This window comes from Herpailurus yagouaroundi, unplaced genomic scaffold (assembly GCF_014898765.1).
Source record: "Herpailurus yagouaroundi ecotype Mexico unplaced genomic scaffold, PumYag 77, whole genome shotgun sequence".
Classification (NCBI taxonomy): Eukaryota; Metazoa; Chordata; class Mammalia; order Carnivora; family Felidae; genus Herpailurus; species Herpailurus yagouaroundi.
The window spans coordinates 97,309,729-97,329,847 of record NW_024412388.1 but is presented as its reverse complement, the minus strand read 5'-3'; the positions used below and the strand labels follow the sequence as shown (position 1 = coordinate 97,329,847).

Here is a 20,119-nt window from a genome sequence, read left to right as displayed (position 1 = left end):
TTCAGGTTGACAAGAGGGTGACAGTTGATGAAAAGCCTGGAGGGACAGGAAGACATGCTAAGGAGGGCCCTTCATGGTCTAGAAAGAGTTGTCAGCAAATGCCTCATCTGCACAATGTAACATATACTTCTTTTCCCAGGCCATGTGAGCCAGCAGACACTATCCCAAAACTGCCTCCTCACTTATGGCCCTGGATCGTAACACCCCACAGCACCAGCTAAGTGATCCTGGCATTCGATGTTTACCTGAGAGAACAGTGACCAAAACATTTTTAAATCTTCTCCATAAAAACTTCCACCGAATTATGCCCAGATTATATCCTTAGCATTTCCAATCTCCATTATTTACATAAAGATGGAAGAAACAATTAACACCCATATGACCCCTTTTAGAAGCTTTCTCTGTACGGCTTCTGAAGCTTTAGGAGTGTGACCTTGATACTCCCACAAAAGCTGTTTCCACCCTACAGACACAGACTTCTTCGTAACCCTTATCCCTAAAAATCTCTGGCTCCAGTTTACACCAGCTAATAGTAGCTCGTTACTACATTATACCAATTGGCTTGCTTCCTGTCAAATCAGAAGGAAAAATCAAGTAGGGGAGGGTAAAAACAAAGCAAAATAAACAAAAAACGCTGTGCCCTTTACCACTGTTCATCTGTGTGGAGGGAAGTTTCTTCTCATTTATCCTCTCATGGTTGGCAGGAAAGGCGGCCAACTCTCTGTCTGCTGATGACACCAGGCTCTCCAAGATAGGGGCATCTTGGGGAGCATGTGCCAAATATGTTTCTTTGGGCATCTGGACCATGAGGCCGGACAGCGTGTGATCCAGAACATCCTCCTCGGCAATATAGGTGTATGGACAGTATTCTCGGGTCCTGGAGTAGATGTTGGCATTGTCGTAACAATCAGAGCAAATAACCCGGGTGCCAGTGCCACCTGACGACAACAAAGGAAAGAATCCTTCAGTTAAGGAATCAGCTTTGCCAATAACCAGTTTCCTTCACCAGCCGCCATCATTATCATCACAGTTGGCACTGATTCAGCACTTATTCAATACACCGTTTCATGGTCTTTCTGTGAATTAACTAATTTAATCCTCACAACCTCCCTATGAGGTAGGTACTATGGTTATCCCCATTTAACAGATGGGGTAACTGTAACACAGAGAAATGAGGTAACTTGCTCATAGATGCCTCCACCTTGTTATGGTAAGGAGGTGAAATCTGAACTCAGGCACTCTGGCTCCAGAGCCCATGCTCTTGAATGCTAGGTTAAACCATCTCTGTCCAGCCTGTACAGGTCAGGCCCAAATCAAGGGCCAAGATAAGGCTGCACTGTGCTATAAGTCACATGTTTGAGTTAAGCAAACTAAAGCAGAGAACAAGGAGTTATGATGACTTCACAAAAACCCGCATCCCTTTCGTGCCATCAGGGAGTTAAGCAACACTCATTACTAAAAGTACCCCTTGAGAAGGCTTCTGATGGTCAAGAGTCCTGCCTGATACACACGTGTTTGGCAGAAGTAAAGTTTAATAATGAGCTCCCTGGCCAGTTATGTGTTTTGAAAACTGATGAAAGACAGGAAAGAGAGTGAGAAATAAAGAACAAGTAATTGTTCTTGACCAGGCAACAGTGTTAGAACTGGAAGAGACCTAGAAGTAATTTAGTTTAGCCCAGAAAGCAGTGTTATTGCCCACCAATTTCAAAGAGCAGAGACATTTAAAGATGCTTTTAAATGCTAGCAGTAGCCCCCTTTCCATGGAAAGCCAAAACAAAATCCAACTTATCGATTAAACCGAGAAATTCCGTTAACCCTCGGCCTAAACAATCTCTGTACAAATAGAATAGGCCTTTCATTTGAACAATACTTGAAGAACTACACAGATTTGTTGAAAGGATCTATGAAAATCTTGAGAGAAGTGCTTTATAAGATATTGCTTATTTATTTTAAAAATGAGGGGGGCGCCTGGGTGGCGCAGTCGGTTAAGCGTCCGACTTCAGCCAGGTCACGATCTTGCGGTCCGTGAGTTCGAGCCCCGTGTCGGGCTCTGGGCTGATGGCTCAGAGCCTGGAGCCTGTTTCCGATTCTGTGTCTCCCTCTCTCTCTGCCCCTCCCCCGTTCATGCTCTGTCTCTCTCTGTCCCAAACATAAATAAACGTTGAAAAAAAAAATTTTTTTTTTTAAATTTAAAAATGAGAAAGTTACAAAGCTCAGATTTAAGTAACTTGTTCGTGGTCCCAGAGCTGGAAAGAGAAACTAGGAATCAAACCCAATTCCTCTATCCCTTAATTCATCTCCCTGAGCTCTGTCACTCCCTGCAGGAAGGGTGGCGCGAGGGAGAGAAGTAGTATTGAGAAGTGGGATTCATTTAACTAGGGAACATGTTGTATCTCTCTGCTGTTCTCCAACATATGCTGATAATCATCACTGCCCTAAAAACTTTAGTATCAACCTGCCAGCAGGAGACCCAAACCTCCCTGGATATGGTCTGAAGAGTGCTCATGCCTTAAAGGATCAGACACCCGAGAAAAGTTTCTAGAGCATCTCCTACTTTGGTTTGGGAGCTTTTGCTGTGTACACCAATCCCTTGATTTGGAATGTGTTTCTCCTTTCTGTCAGATGGTTTTCTTCTCTGTTAAGATTTCCATCCAATCAATTTCCAGTCAATTTCCATCCTATTTTGCATGCAGCCAAATGTTTTCCGTGAGTATCTTACTTTTAAAATGTTGCCTCAGGTTAATGGGGAAAACGGTACACTGAAAACTAAACTCAACAGAATAAGCTGAAATTGTAAGCATATACAACAAAGAGTCATTACCATCAGTGCCTTTGTGTAAATATCCACTGGTGGGAGGCATAAGTTGCTGATGACTGCCTGCCTCAGAGTTACTGTAGCCTTCCTGTGGCTCCGACAGTGTTCCTTGGGAAGACAAGTAGCTGGGAATGTCTGCAGGCAGATTAAGCTCCTCTGTAAAAGAGACATCTATAACTCTCAAATAAAGTTAGGTGACTGAAGCCAACACTCAGAAGACACTGTGCAAATGTGTTCACTTTGATACTCTTGGCCAGGAAAATGCTATGTACCTAGGAACTCGACAGCTCTTAGAATTTTCCCCTAAACTATTTCTCACTAAAATTCTTTTCAAAGCTTCATTTTAAGGGGCGCCTTGGTGGCTCAGTCAATTAAGCATCCTACTCCTGATTTCAGCTCAAGTCATGAGATCACAGTTCGTGGGATCGAGCCCTACATTGGGCTATGCACTGAGAGTGCAGAGCCTGCATGGATTCTCTCTCTCCGCCCCTTCCCCACTCATGTGTGCACGCACTCTCTCTCTCAAAATAAATAAACATTAAAAAAAAAAAAAGTATTACTAAAAGAAGCAGAACCTGAAGTCTGAAATCTTATCCATAGGCAAACTTTCACGATCTATCTGACTGAGCCTCTTCTCTTTCAGGATTTCCGGGGGAGGGGTATGAAAGGCTGATCCCAGTCATAAGAGCTCCACTCTTTCCCAAAGGGAAGCTATGATGGAAATGAGCCCTTGGCATTAAAGAAAGAAGGTGTACCTATAATGTGTTTATGAGAGCAAAGTCTTGGGGGAGTATCTACAAATTCTTAAAATTATTAATCAGAAAGGTTCTATTATATGGAGGAAGTGGACACTTTAAGAAATAAACTCTTCCTTCTACCACATGTAAAGTATCAAAGCTCCATAGCTTTTTATATTTTACGACAAATCCTACATTATGTTCCTGACTCAAGTACAAGCCATTGGTGTTAACTGGTACCACTCACCTGTGTTTGTGATACTATAGTCTTCATTCTTCCTTCTCATGTGGTAAATAACAATGACCCAGATCAAAGAGGTGCCCACAACACAGCAGACCACAACAATGATGACAATGCCAACTGTGGTCCAGCCATCGTCTTCATGACCAATGCTACTCTGGGAAGAGTCACAATTGGGGGATGAAATGACATTGAGGTAAATGTGACCACGTTCTGTTCCAAGGGTGTTAGACATGATGCAGGTATACTTTCCAGCATCTTCCAGGCCAGCATCTACAATGATGAGAAGCTGGTTGGCTGCAGCAAAGAAGTGCCGTTCTGTCACCAGCAGCGGCCCATCATCTTTGGTCCAGTTGAGGCGAGGAGCAGGACTTCCTCCCGCTATGCACTGTAATACCGCAGTTTCACCTCGGGTTACTGTCTTGTCCTCCAGGGGTCTGATAAATGAGGGTGTCTCTTACAGAAAGATGTACAAAAGAATCATGTTAAACAATTTTATTTATTGATTTCTACTGAATTAGATAAATGAGGTGTTAATGAAGTAAGTAAGCACTTTCATATGCCCGTAGGAGGATTGAAGTTCATGTTCCAGAAAAGCAAAAGCCTCAAAAATCACTAATTCTACCTTGGGCAAGCTATCCTAAGCAAGGAAGTCAAAGATTTATACACAAAGATGTTTATTATGAAATTGGTGCAATTTTTAAACATAAAAGAAAGAGATCTTTTTAAAAAAAAAATTTTTTTTTAATGTTTATTTTTGAGAGAGAGAGAGACAGAGTGTGAGCTGGGGAGGGGCAGAGAAACAGGGAGACACAGAATCTGAAGCAGGCTCCATGTAGGCTCTGAGCTGTCAGCGCAGAGCCTGATGTGGGGCTTGAACTCACAAACTGTGAGATCATGACCCAAGCCGAGGTCGGACGCTCAACTGACTGAGCCACCCAGGCACCCCAAAAGAAAAAGATCTTTAAATCTAGCGGGAAAATGAGTGAGTATAGTACAGCCACATGGTATTCTTTCAAGACTTAATGACAGAGTAACCCTTTTGACACAATATTTAAGAGGAAAGAAGTAGGTATACATAACTACGTGAAAATGTATTAAAAAAAAAAAAAAAAGGTCCAGAACACGCCAAAATCTTTAACAGTGTTTTGGTGACTTTCCCTTTTTCTAATCTTCTGTATATTCTAAATTTTTAAAACAACAAACTTATTTTTCTGATTATGCGAGTAAATAACACAAAGCAACAAACTTAAAAAAACCTAACATCTAGGGGAATAGAGAACTAGAAAGCAGACTCTGCCCATGATTTGAGTCCCATGAAGAAAAGTATTCTCATAAGGAAAAAAAAAAAACAGGCTTGTCAAGGGAACTCTTTAGGGAAAAGACAATTTACCAGAACACAGGAAGAAGAGGGACACAATGGAAGGAAAACAGGACATCTAACCAAAAGACAGGTCATTTTTGGTGCATTTAATTAAAAAAAAAAAAAATGAACTAAGGGATGCACTGTATGTTAGCTAACTTGACATTATATTAAAAAATAATAAAATATGGGAAAAACAATTACATTGCCCTGAGTTCACTATGAAGCAGTATAAAACAACTGCCAACTCACTGCTGAACAGGTAAAAAAACATATATATGAAGTAGAAACCTTCCAGAGGGACAGGATAAAGGGATCCGAATTTTCAATTCATGTCATGAAGATCTCTAATTCTGCCTTCGTTACTTTCGCAGATTTCAGTTATCTGATCCACAGATATCCTAGGCTGACATAACCCCATGTGTATTGGCAAAATACAGTGACAGAGATACAAGGATCACAATTAAAATCTGAAACTTAGACTTTTTTTTCACCATGAAGATCAGAGCAGGCCCCCTATAAGAAAGGTTCCAAGCAAAGCAGGGACCCACAGGGCAGCACACATACCCAATACTGTGAGTGAGGCATTTGCTGAGAGGCCTCCTGCTCTGTTTTGTGCCATGCAGCTATAGATTCCCATGTCTTCTATTTTCACATTGGCAATGAAGAAGACATCATCTTCGGGCATGACATGCATGCGCCTTTCTCGAGCCGCAGGAAAGTCAGTACCACCATCTTTCTGCCAGGAAATCTGAGGTGCAGGGTGCCCCTCTGCAGCACACTCTAATCTGGCCATGGCACCAGTGCGAATGGTTAGATCCATTGGAGTTTTCAGGAAAGATGGCATCTCTGTTCCAAGAAAAGATTACCGAAAAAAGTGGGTGGGTGGGGAAATACACATACACATGTTTACATACACACATAAATGAGACAATCTGTTAGGCACAATACCAACTGTTGTAAATACTCTATTTCTTTGAGAAGACATGTTCTCTGGATGAACAGTAAATACAAGTTCAGAGGGCATCTCTTCTCCCAAAACTTCAGAATACTTGGAGTACAGTGATGACTAAATTCTTCCAGAATGCATGCCACATCTACCTGATGTCTCTGATGGGGACAAGGAAGGCAGAAGGCCACAAACCTTTCTGGGCTCCATATTTTAGAACTCACTATTTGCTATGTTTACTTAAGATACTAAATGGTGCTTTCCAAACTAACATCTACACAGCTGGCATGGCAAATGCACGATAAGAAAAAATTTATGCTTTCAAAAATCTCATAAAACAACACAGAAGTAACACACAAATACATCCTGGGGCACCTCAGGTGGTTAAGTGTTCAACTTTGGCTCAGGTCATGATCTCACAGTTTGTGAGTTCGAGCCTCACGTCAAGCTCTGTGCTAACAGCTCAGAGCCTGGAACCTGCTTCAGATGGATTCTGTGTCTCCCTCTCTCTCTGCACCTCCCCGGCTCGCATTCTGTCTCTTTCTCTCAAAAACAAACTTTAAAAAAAATTTTTTTTTAAATCTTTAGAAAAAAAAAAAGAGAAAGACACAAATACATCTTTTGGTTGTACAAAACCCAAAATATTTTAATTATTCAATCTGATAGGGGATAGATTAAACTATTTTAGAGAAGTTTTATTTTCTTTAATTAATTTATTAATTTATTTTTAAAACCACAGTGAAAAAGAGCATTAATTTAAAAAATGATTCTGTGTGACTACACTCAGACAATGATAATGATACTGTACCTAGAAATGCCCTAAATACTCCCAATTATTAGAAAGCCCTGTGAACAGTGTCAGGAATAAATTTCATAGTTTTCAGAGCCAAATTATGGTTCTAGAAAGAATAGAGAATTTCCAAAGAATTTTTTCAAAAGCATAAATAACAATAAATGTAGCCTATTTCCTGGGGCCATGGAATTGCCCCTTATCCTCAACCAAAGAGCAGTTAGGGACAGTAAGTAGGCAAAATGGTAATCCAGTCTATATATTATCACAACCCTAAAGACAAAACAGTAAAATGCCCCCTTAAACGTCAGGTTTAGCCTCATTTTCTTGGTTAGGTGGTTCAAAAATTGAACATGAAAAACACTTCTAACTATAAAACTATCAGGGAGCAGAATTCCTTACCATTCACAGTCAGTTTGGCTTTAAGAGAATAATTAGAACCAAAGTGGTTAGTAACAATGCACTGATATTTTCCTTCATCTGTGAAATTCACGTTGAAAAGATGTAGGACACTCGTATACTCCAGAGCTTCTCCAGCTTGCTGCTGGTAACGAACAAAATTCTCAACATCGACATCATACAAGATTTCACTGTCTTTGCGCCACACAGTAGACGTGGGCGAATCGCTGCTGCTCACTGCGGTGCATGTCAGAGTCGCGTTCGTGCCTCTGAGAGCAACTGTAGTTTCAGGATGCATTCTTATCTGTGGCTTGAGAAAATCATCTAAGAGAAAAAAAATGGGGCAGGAGCCAAGTCACTTACTTATTTTTGCTTCCACAGCTTTTGAAACAAAGAATGTAAAATTGTGCATTGTTTACAAAATGGCATATTAAGACAGAGACGACAGAACTAGCATCCAATTCTTTGGTTTAAGGATGAGGAAAATGAGGCCCAGAGAGGGTCAAACAACTTATTCAGAGACATGTGCTGAACCGGAACCCAGGTTTTCAGACTTTAGGGCTTAGCACCATTTTTTACTATCCCTTACAGTCACGTATGCTTAGAATGTCCTTCCTTAAGTATTACCAGTTACAGGGAAAAAAGAAAAACCCAGATTCAAATTTCAAGACAAGTTCTAATCCTATTAGCTCTTGTGTATACACAGAGCTTACATATGAAAATATGTATATAACAACACTCATTCTTTTCCGTGCCAATATAGAAAATAGGGATTATGATTCTATTATATTTTATGGGGAGTAACAAACATAATATACTTTGTATGTGGGTAACTCTCACCTAAAATAGTGAGAAATATCAAACATGTTAAATGTCCAACTGAAGACAGGCTTAGGACTGGCTAATATACTACAATTCATAAATAATATGTCATTAATATGTAAAAAAAAATAAGCATTTTGTGGGCCTGAACTTCCAAGTGTCCTCAGTATTTTTAAGGAGATTATAAAAACAGATCTGGCCACACATGGGTATCTAAATGATCAGATACTAGAGACATGCAACACAAACACACTGATCTAAAAGTTCTGCTGCCAAGGCTAAGAACCAGTTATTCCACTTTAAACGAAATGTAAGTGTAAAGGAAAAATGTCCAAGCTTGAGAAAAGAACAATATAGATATATACTTGAAATTATGAGTGTCAGAATCATGACAACTTTTCCATGACTGTCCGCCATTCCCCTCCCAAAAATTCCAACACCTTAGTCTTAAGAAACTGCATGAAAAACAGAAACAACATGAACCTGGTATATTCATACATTGCTGGTGACAACATAAACAAGTGCTATCTTTCTGTAAAATACCTGGTAGCACTTTTTAAGATCTACTTTAAAAAAAAATCATTACTTTTTTGTTTCAGGAATCTTACTACTGGAAATTTATTTTAAGGTTAACAACTCCCTGAAAGTGAAAGGCCTACATTCATAAAGATGCTATTATACTGACATTAAAAATGATCACTGAAGAACACACAGAGGAAAAAAACTACTTATGATATACTAAGTCAAAGAACACAAAATTTAACCTACGATTAACAACAAGATAAAAATTTCAGAGAAGAACACAGAGAAATGGAAATAGATATGCTAGTGAGAAAGCATTCTGGTTTAATTTCTTTTTTTTTTTTACTTGTTATTAAGACAGTGTGTACTATGCATCTTTTCTGACCACAACGCTATGAAATTAGAAATCAACCACAAGAAAAAATCTGGAAAGAGCACAATACATGGGGGTTAAATAACATGCCATTAAAACAACGAATGGGGGGCACCTGGGTGGCTCAGTCAGTTGAGCATCCAACTCCAGATTTCAGCTCAGGTTATGATCCCAGGGTCATGGGATTGAGCCCCGTGTCAGGCTCCACGCTGAGCATGGAGCCTGCTTAGGAATCAATCTCTCTCTCTCTCTCTCTCTCTCTCTCTCTCTCTCTCTCTGTCTCCCCACCTTCTCTCTGTCCCTCTCCCCCTGTCCCCTACTTGTGCTTTCTCTCTCTAAAATTAAAAGAAACAAAGACAAAACAAAACAAAAACAATGAATGTGTCAGGCCACATGGCTGGCTCAGTTGTAGAGCATGCAACTCGTGTCCTCAGGGTCGTTAAGTTTTAGCCCCACCCTGGGTGTAGAGATTACTTAAAAATAAAATCTTTATGCAAATGAATGAATGAATGAATGAGTTAACGAAGAAATAAAAAATTACATGAAAACAAATTAAAATGAAAACATAAGCGTCCAAAATCTTTGGGATGCAGCAAAAGTGGTTCTAAGAGGGAAGTTTATAGCAATACAAGCCTACCTCAAGAAGCAAGAAAAATTTCAAATAAACAACCTAACCTTACATATAAAGGAACTAGAAAAAGAAGAAAACCAAAACCTAGCAAAAGGAAGGAAGGAAATAGTGCCAATTAGAGCAGAAATAAATGACATACAAACTAAAAAAACAATAGAACAGATCAATGAAACCAGGAGCTGGTTCTTTGAAAACCAATAAATTGATAAACCTCTAGGCAAGACTCATTAAAAAAAAGAAGACCCAAATAGGGGCGCCTGGGTGGCGCAGTCGGTTAAGCGTCCGACTTCAGCCAGGTCACGATCTCGCGGTCCGTGAGTTCGAGCCCCGCGTTGGGCTCTGGGCTGATGGCTCAGAGCCTGGAGCCTGTTTCCGGTTCTATGTCTCCCTCTCTCTCTGCCCCTCCCCCGTTCATGCTCTGTCTCTCTCTGTCCCAAAAATAAATAAACATTGAAAAAAAAAAAATTAAAAAAAAAAAAGAAGAAGACCCAAATAAACAAAATTACTAATTAAATAGAAATAACAATCAACACCACAGAAATACAAATAACTATAAAAGAATATTATGAAAATCCGTATGCCAACAAATTAGACAACTTAGAAGAAATAGATAAATTTCCAGAAATATATAATCTACCAAAACCAAAGCAGGAAGAAATACAAAATTTGTACAGACTAATTATCAGCAATGAAATTGAATCAATAATCAAAAACCTCCCCAAAAACAAAAGTGCAAGACTAGACAGCCTCACAGATGAGTTGCAGCAAACATTTAAAGAGGGGTTAATACCTATCTTTCTCAAACTATTCCAAAAAATACAAGAGGAAGGAAAACTTCCAAATTCATTCTACAAGGCCAGTATCACCCTGATACCAAGTAAAGACACTATAAAAAAAGAGAACTACAGACCACTATCTCTCATGAATATAGACGTAGAAATCCTCAACAAAATATTAGCAAACCAAATCCAAAAATATATTTTAAAAAATCATATACCACAACCAAGAGGGATTTATTCCTGGAATGCAAGCATGGTTTAATATTCACAAAACAATCAATGTGATGCATCACATCAATAAGAGAAAGGAAAGCAATCATATGATCATTTCAATAGATGCAGAAAAACCATTTGACAAAGTACAACATCCATTCATGATAAAAACCCTCTGTAAAGTAGGTTTAGAGGGAATATATCTCAACATAATAAAAACCTTATATGAAAAACCCCACTCAGCATCATACTCAATGGTGAAAAACTGGAAGCTTTTCCCCCAAGGTCAGGAACAAGACACGGACGTCCACTCTCACCACTTTTATTCAACAGACTACTGGAAGTCCTAGCCACAGTAACCAGACAATATAGAGAAGTAAAAGGCATCCAAATTGGTAAGGAAGAAGTAAAACTTTCACTATTTGTGGATGACATGATACTACATATAGAAAACCCTAAGGACTCAACCAAAAAACTACTAGAACTGATAAATGAATACAGTAAGTTTGCAGGATACAAAACCAATGTACAGATATCTGTTCCATTCCTATACGCTAATAATGAAGCAGCAGAAAGTGAAATTAAGAAAACAATCTCATTTACTATAGTACCAAAAATAATAAAACATCTAGGAATAAACTTAACCAAAGAGGTGAAAGACCCGTACTTTGAAAAGTGTAAAACACTGGTGAAAGACATTCAAAGAAATGGAAAGACATTCCATGCTCATGTGTTAGAAAAATATTGTTAAAATATCTATACTACCCAAAGCAATCTACACATTTAATGCAATCCCTATGAAAATACCAAGAGCACTTTTCACAGAACTAGAACAAACAATCCTGAAGTTTGAATGGGACTGCAAAAGACCTCAAGTAGCCAAAGCAATCTTAACAAAGAGAAACAAAACTGGAGTATCACACTGCAGATCTCAAGTTATATTACAAAGTGGTAGTAATTAATATGGTACTGACATAAAAACAGACCTATAAATCAATGGAATAGAACAGAAAACCTAGAAACAACCCCACAACTATATGGTCAATTAATCTTTGACAAAGGAGGAATGAATACACCATGGGAAACAGTCTCTTCAACCAATGGTGTTGGAAAAACTGGACAGCTACATACAAAAGAATGAAATTGAAAATCGAATCACTTTCTGATACCATACACAAACATAAACTCAAAATGGATTAAAGACCTAAAACGTGAGATCTGAAACCATAAAAATCCTTGAATAGAGCACAGGGAGTAACCTGTGACATTGGCCACAGCAACATTTTTTCTAGATATGTCTCCTGAGGCAAGGGAAACAAAAGCAAAAATAAACTATTGGAACTACATCAAAATAAAAAATTTTTGCAGAGCAAAGGAAACCATCAACAAAACTAAAAGGCAACCTACTGAATGGGAGAAGATATTTGCAAATGACATATCTGACAAAGGGTTAATATCCAAAATATATGAAGAATTGATACAAGGGCATACTCCCAAAACAAATAATCCAATTAAAAAATGGGCAGAAGACCTGAAAAGACATTTCTCCAAAGACACACAGATGGCCAACAGACACATGAAAAGATGCTCAACAGCAGTCATCATCAGGTAAATGCAAACCAAAACCACAATGAGATATCACCCCTACACATGTCAGAATGGCCAAAATCAAAAACACAAGACATAACAAATGTTGGTGAGGATGTGGGAATTGCACTGTTACACTGTTGAGGAAGTGCAAACTGGTGCAGCCATTGTGGAAGAAGACAGTATGGAGGTTCCTCAAAATATTAAAAACAGAACTACTCTACAATCCAGAAACCACACTACTAGGTATCTACCCAAAGAATACAAAAACACGAACTGAAAGGGATACATGCACCCCTATGTTTACTGCAGCATTATTTACCACAGCCAAATTATGGAAGTAGCACAAGTGTCCATTTAGAATGAATGAATAAAGAAGATGTGATACATATACACAATGGGATATTATTCAACCATGAAAAACAATGAACTCTTGCCATCTGCAATGACATGGATGGAGCTAGAGAGTATAATGCTAAGTGAAATAAGTCAGTCAGAGAAAGACGATTACCATATGATTTCACTCATATGTGGAATTTAAGAAACACAACAAGCGAGCAAAGTTTAAAGAATAAAAGAGAGAGAGAGAGAGAGAGAGAGAGAGAGAGAGAGAGAAACCAAGAAACAGATTCTTAGCTATAGAGAACAAACTGATGGTTACCAGAGGTGGGGCTCGAGAGGTAGGGGAGAGAGGGGAAATAGCGGATGGGGATTAAAGAGTATACCTATCATGATGAAAATATAACAATAATAAAATAATAAAAAAGACAGTAGATGTATAGTATACAAAATTTTAAAACAAAAATACAAACCGCAGACAAAATCTTTCAGATCCACATTCAGGATGCTCTGCCCTGCTAGCCATTCAGGGTGTGCACAGCTTACATTCACAGAATGTTGGAAGTTATTATCAACCAGCCACTGAAGCAACCACTTCAAATGACAGTCACAGAGTAAGCTGCTTGTGTTCAGAATCCTGCAGAAACAAAGCGGAAAACAAGTACTCTTTACTTTTCATTCTCAGTTTCTTGACTACTGAGAGCTTACTGCGCACCTATGCATTTTTCTCACCCAAAAATGTTTAACCTGAATTGAACCACAAGAAAAACTGTCAGCCTCGATTCCTCAAATACGTCGGTGTCATGAAAGACATTAAGAAAAAGGTAAAACAAGGGTAAAGGACCTATGTTAGATTAAAGGAGACTAACAAGTCATTACAACCAAATATGGTACATGATTCTTGATTGGAAAAAATATCTATAAGAACACTTTTTGACATTGGGGAAATCTGAGTATGGACTGCAGGTCAATTAATATTACTTTATCAATGTTAATTTCACTAACAGTGCTGTGGCTATATATAGGAAAACACCCTTGTTCTTGGGAAATACATACTGAGATATTTAGGGGTAAATTACGATATCTGCAACTTACTATCAAATGGCTAAGTAAAACAACAGTGTGTGTCAAGAGGAGAGAGAGACAAAGATAGAAAGAGATGGAGAGGGAGAGAGGGAAGGGAGCAGGGAAAGAGAGAAACAGATCACAAATTTAGCAAAAAGTTAACAAGTGGTAAAAAGGGAATATGGCTGTTAACTGTACCTTCTTTTCAATTTTTGAGGTTTAAACTTTTTCCCAGGAAAGTTTGGAGAAAAGTTTACCATATACACTGGAGCACAGAGCATGTCTGTTGTGGAGAGGACAGAACTCTTTTCAAACTATTTCATCAAGACTGAAAACACTTCACCCTGTGACAATGTGTACTGCAAACTCAAACTAAGAGGCAGTGAAATTTTGTTTGTTGTCTGTATATAATAGGCCTATAAAACACATCTGAAAAATCAGATAGCTTTTCTCTTACTGACCCATGAATGTCCCATCCACTTGGCAGCAGTGAGAGCAAATGATTTTGAGAACACTGTAACTTGCTTTGTGTGCATCACCAAGATCCTCATCTAGTTTTAAAGTATCTAAGATTTGATTCCAAAGAAGTTTCAATCAGTCTTCAATGGTATCTCAAAAGCCTTATTTAACTAAGGGTAATTTTACTTAATCAGGCCAAAAGTTACCTTTCAAATGTAATAGGATTCTTAGGTTATATTCATTCACTGACACAGAAATACTTGAGTCTACTATATGTGAGGCACTGTTCTGCGCTGTGGGGATACAGGCCTCACAGAATTTACATTATTCATTAGCGCCAAGCAATAAACAAATAAAGGCAAGGTACAGTGTCAGAAAGTAAGTGCCAGCAAGAAAAACAAAGCTAAGGCAAAGATACAGACACGGTAGCTACTGGTTTAGATAAAGTTGTCAGGGTAAGATTCTTTGAAGAGAGGGCATTTGGGCAAAGACCTGAAAGGAGCGAGACCGCAAATCACACGAAGACCTGAGGTTAAGAGTGTCGGAGATACAGGAAATTGTGTGCAAAGGCTTTGGGGCAGACATGCCTAGGGTGCTCAAGGCAAAGCAAGGAGGACACTGAGCCTAGAGCACAGTGAGGGAGGGGACAGCGACAGGAACAAGGTCAGAGAGCAGGGCAAGGAGGACCAAGCCATGCAAGTGCTTTGCAAACTGAGAAAAGAACTTAAGGTGTTTTCTCCCTATATGTGATGGGAAGCCAATGGAAGGTTAAGAATAGAGAAGTCACGGGGCGCCTGGGTGGCACAGTCGGTTAAGCGTCCGACTTCAGCCAGGTCACGATCTCGCACTCCGTGAGTTCGAGCCCCGCGTCAGGCTCTGGGCTGATGGCTCAGAGCCTGGAGCCTGTTTCCGATTGTGTGTCTCCCTCTCTCTCTGCCCCTCCCCCGTTCATGCTCTGTCTCTCTCTGTCCCAAAAATAAATAAAACGTTGAAAAAAAAAAAAAAGAATAGAGAAGTCACATGGTCTGATCTATGCTTTCTTAGGTATAAGCTGGGCTCATGACACCTGGACTCAATCCTAATTCTGCTACTTACCTTAGGCAAAATACTTAATGTCTCCAAAATCTCAATTTCTATTTCTGGAAAATGGGTTTGAGAATGCCTACCTCAAAAAAAAATTTAAATACAGCATTTAGCATAGTGCCTGGACACAGATACCACTGAATTCACATGACTTCCCTTTACTTCTGTTTCTTTTGCATCTTTCCCCCCTCACACACTGACCAACCTGCCCCCAAGTACCTAACAGAGTACCCTGTTAAAACCTCTCAAAAAGATACACACCAAAATATTAATAGTGGTTGTCTTTAAGTAGTGGGCATCTGGGGACTTGGCTCTCCTTGGTTTAACTGTACTTTCTAATGTTTCTACCATGACTACAGAAGTTTAATGCAAAATATTTTTAATTTACATACAACTCTCCCATCTCCACCTAATATTTATGCAAAGCACTGAAGGATACCAAGAAGCATACAGATATATTTTAATAATGTTGATGTAACACTATTGTAAATATGACTTAGATTTAAATCAACCAAAAGCAACCAAAATGTCTCAGTAAAAAAGGTACATTAGAGTCTCCTCCACTAGCATTTTGTTCAAACCAATTCTCAAACTACCAAATGACTAAAGAATGAAACTACACTATTTGCTCTTGCCTACTGTCTAAATTACATTTTATACTGAGCTCTCATGACAAGAGTTAAAACTTCATTGGTGGCCCTCAGATTCTCAAGGGCAAAAAAAAAGGTAATACTAATATATGCACTAGGTTGTACCCTTAAAAATTAAGCCTAGGAGAAATATCTCAAATATCTCAACAGACTCCACCCCTCAAAAAAAAGAGCTACCTGAAAGTCTGGCAGAAAATAACTAATGGTTATTTCCATAACATTTTTATTTTTATTATTAATATTATTCAACTTTTACTGTGTGCCACGCCAGGCTCTGTACTGAGCATCTTCTCAAAACCCTCCAAAGTTTCCTGAGACATTTAGAGGAAAAAAAAATCCAAACTTCTCATAACTCATTGAGCCCTACTTGGTCTGGTTCCTGCTTAACTCTCTGACCTCATCTCCTAAGCACTCTTCCTCTCGCTCTCTTCCAACCACACTAGTGTCTCTGCTGTTCTTCAAGCATAAGAAACAAGATTCTACCTCAGGGCCTTTGCACTTGCTGTTCTCTGTGCAGAATGCTCTTCAACTAGTATTCAATGCTTTGCCACTCACTAACTCAAATTCTGTTATCTTCAAAAAGGCCTTCCATCACTACTTTATCTAAATAACAATCCCAGGGGCACCTGGGTGGCTCAGTTGGTTGAGCGTCTGACCTCGGCTCAGGTCATAATCTTGTGGTTCATAAATTTGAGCCCCACATTGGGCTTGCTGCTGTCAGCACAGAGACCATTTTGGATTCTGTCTCCGGCTCTCTCTGCCCATCCCCCGCTTGTACTCTCAAAAATAAACAAACATTTAAAAAAAATAAAAACTAAAATAGCAATCCCCATGACTCTCCATACCTCTGACCAGCCTTTATTTTCCTTCAGAACTCTTATTACTTGATGAGAGATATTATGTATCTACTGATTTATTCTTTGACTTCCTTACCAGAATTTATCGTACTATGCTATGAGAACAGAGACTTTGTCTTGTTCACCACTGTGTTTTTACCACCTAAAAGAGTACCTTACATAGCAGATGACAATACATATTTCTTGAATGAACAAATTACCTCATTTTATCCTCACATAACTCTAAGAGAGGTACAATGCCCATTCTCAAAAGGGAAATTGAGTTTTAGGCTAAATGTTCCCAATGTCCCATAGCTGTAAAGAATGGGGCAGAATTTGAAATCTAGGCAGTTTGAACTCACACACTTCCAGTGCATCTCAAACTACCTGTGATGAAGAACCACTTTTTAAAATTTCCAATCTGTTGTAGATTAATACTTCCATAAAATTCAACAAAAGTATCACAGTAATGTCAAACTGCTCTAAAAGCTTCTGAATGCTTCCTATGAACTTCTAGCCTTATCTCATGATGCACCAGTTTGGGACCACAGTCCTTCCTGAGTAGCTTTCAGGCAAGGCAAAATAAATTGCTTTAGTCTACTGATTCTTAACACTGGCTGAATATTCAAATCACCAAAGGTTAAAATGAATACCAATGCCCAACTAACCACCCCTCCCCCTGGGAAAACCCTAAACATAATTTTTAAAAAAATTTTTTTTTCAACGTTTATTTATTTTTGGGACAGAGAGAGACAGAGCATGAACGGGGGAGGGGCAGAGAGAGAGGGAGACACAGAATCGGAAATAGGCTCCAGGCTCTGAGCCATCAGCCCAGAGCCCGACGTGGGGCTCAAACTCACGGACCGCGAGATCATGACCTGGCTGAAGTCGGACGCTTACCCGGCTGCGCCACCCAGGCGCCCCAACATAATTTTTTTAAAAACCATGAATGAAAAAGGGTATAAAGTGTGTTTTTCCACTACAACTATTTAACAGTGTTTGACCATTTTAGTAGCTTGAACACCCATATCAGAAACATCCCCTCTGATCATTATACTGAAAGTGCTAGATTATATGCAACAAATTACCTAATACCTGAACTGTGATCCACCCTAAGGGGACTGGGAACACATTTTTCCAATAATCCAAAAATAAATGGGAGGTCAGGGGGAATAAGGAACAGGAAGATATACACACACCAAGCACAAGGAGCAGTGCTAAGGTCTCTTCAACTATAAGCATTAGCAGCACAGGCAAAACAGAAGGTCTTGGTGGCACAAACTCTGGGCTTTTCAATCTTGGGTTATTTAAAAATTATATCCAGCCACTACAGTAACTGAATATTAACACTTTCTCTTTTTTTTTTTCCTGCCTGAATCGTGTGCTTTTGGAAACATATAGGTCACATTCATCATGTTTAGAAACAAGCATGGATAATGATCTAATGATTGGTGACAAAAAGACTGAAGTTACGTACAGTTCTTTCAAGCGAGTCTGAGAGAAAGCATTTTCTTGGATAGACATTATAGCATTGTTGTTCAAATCTCTGAAATGAAGAGAAATGAAACATTACCGGTCACATTTCTACAATTAAGTTATATAAACACTTTAAATGGTCATGAGAACCTCTGCTAATAGCAAAGATTATTTATATACGGAGCAAAATAGATGCAAAATACTTACAGATGCTCAAGGGATTCAAGACCAATGAATGCTTTCTTTGTAATTGACTTAATTTGATTTCCTTGTAAGATCCTAAAATACAAACAGACCTTTCTAATAAAGCCTCCACTAAGCAAAATTTAATTCATTAAAGCAAACATTTACCTATAAAAAGTGAAAATAAGTTTAACATACATTTTTAAGAAAGTTGTGAACCTTTATTACCAACCAATGCAAAACACAGAATGAAGGCTTCTATTAATAGGTTGAAGCTCAACGAGGTGCCTGTGAACAGCCATCTGGACCACTGATGGGCTGCTAGTTTTCATATAATAAACTGGATTATAGTCCCAGTTTCTCCCTTCTTAGCAAAAGATCAGGTCAAAGAAATTCAGACAAGTGTAAAGCCTTGGAGAAATTCTCAGGAGAGAAGATCTAAAATCTTACTTGAGAGAATTCCTCTCTCGCTAGATAAATTACCCATAAATCTCTTACGATTAAGAATATAGGGGTGCCTGGGTGGCTCAGTTGGTTAAGCATCCGACTTGTGCTCAGGTCATGATCTTACGGTTCAGGAGTTCAAGCCCCACATCAAGCTCACGGCTGTCAGTGCAGAGCCTACTTCAGATCCTCTGTCTCCCCCCTCTCTGCCTTTTCCTCCTCTCTCTCTCTCCCTCTCTCAAAAATAAATAAATATTAAAAAAAAATAAAAGAGGAAGAATAATACTGGTTCAACTCTGGAAGAGCAATTCTAGTTCCATGAATAACTTCTCTTTGAGTGCCCATAAGAAAGCTCTTTCAGTAGAAAGTGTCCCACCAAGGAGCACCTGGGTGGCTCAATCGGTTGAGTGTCCGACTCTTGATTTTGGCCCAGGTCAAGATCTCACAGCTCATGGGTTTGAGCCCTGCACTGGGCTCTGTGCTGACAGTGTGGGAGCCTGCCTGGGATCCTCTCTCCCTCTCTCTCTCTGCCCCCTCCTCCAGCTCATGCATGCACATGCATGCTCTCGCTAAAATAAATAAGCTTAAAAAAAAAAGTGTCTTGCCACTAAATAAATAAATAAAATTTAAAACCACTGATAAACAAAAAACTTGATAAACAACAGTTTCTTCCTTTAGTGGATGAGTCAAGAGGCTGACTTTCTTTTTTTTTTTTTTTTTTTAATTTTTTTTCAACGTTTATTTATTTTTGGGACAGAGAGAGACAGAGCATGAACGGGGGAGGGGCAGAGAGAGAGAGGGAGACACAGAATCGGAAACAGGCTCCAGGCTCTGAGCCACCAGCCCAGAGCCCGATGCGGGGCTCGAACTCCCGGACCGCGAGATCGTGACCTGGCTGAAGTCGGACGCTTCACCGACTGCGCCACCCAGGCGCCCCGAGGCTGACTTTCCAGACACAGCAAAAAGACAATCCAATCACATATACAACTGCTTCTTAAAAACACGCCTTTGTAAACATACATAAATAGTATAAATACATACAATGTAGTGAGACTTGTGAGTCCTGCAAACGCTTCACTAGCATCTTCTATGGCCCATGAAATTTCATTGTTTCTTAAGTTTCTACAAAAATGTTAGGGAAAGACAGATTAGGTTAGTTAACATGACCATTATAGCACTGGGCATCATCCTGGCATGGCGATGCTTATTTTCATCCTTATTTTAACAGTTATTTATGACAAAGACTTGACTACGGTTTTTAAAGAATGTCTGCAATAAGCAAGCAAGAACTGATTCTCATAAGCAAAGAATTAAGCTGGCCTTGATAAATAAATTAAGCAACGTGGTAAGAGTATTAATCTTC

The 20,119-nt window shown here is 39.2% G+C and overlaps 1 protein-coding gene across 6 annotated transcripts in view; it reads right to left on the bottom strand.

The window, feature by feature from the left end:
- The window catches only part of LRIG2 (leucine rich repeats and immunoglobulin like domains 2), a 70,047-nt gene that overhangs the window by 6,627 nt on the left and 43,301 nt on the right, over positions 1-20,119 (bottom strand). For all 6 annotated transcript variants that reach the window (XM_040471340.1, XM_040471337.1, XM_040471339.1 and 3 more), the window contains 9 exons: positions 19,798-19,878; positions 18,337-18,408; positions 18,131-18,199; positions 13,034-13,197; positions 7,298-7,618; positions 5,724-6,005; positions 3,800-4,249; positions 2,822-2,971; positions 648-938 (listed from right to left, as the gene is read on the bottom strand). In XM_040471340.1, the coding sequence (XP_040327274.1) occupies positions 648-938; positions 2,822-2,971; positions 3,800-4,249; positions 5,724-6,005; positions 7,298-7,618; positions 13,034-13,197; positions 18,131-18,199; positions 18,337-18,408; positions 19,798-19,878 (1,880 nt within the window). The remainder of the gene's footprint in view (positions 1-647; positions 939-2,821; positions 2,972-3,799; positions 4,250-5,723; positions 6,006-7,297; positions 7,619-13,033; positions 13,198-18,130; positions 18,200-18,336; positions 18,409-19,797; positions 19,879-20,119) is intronic.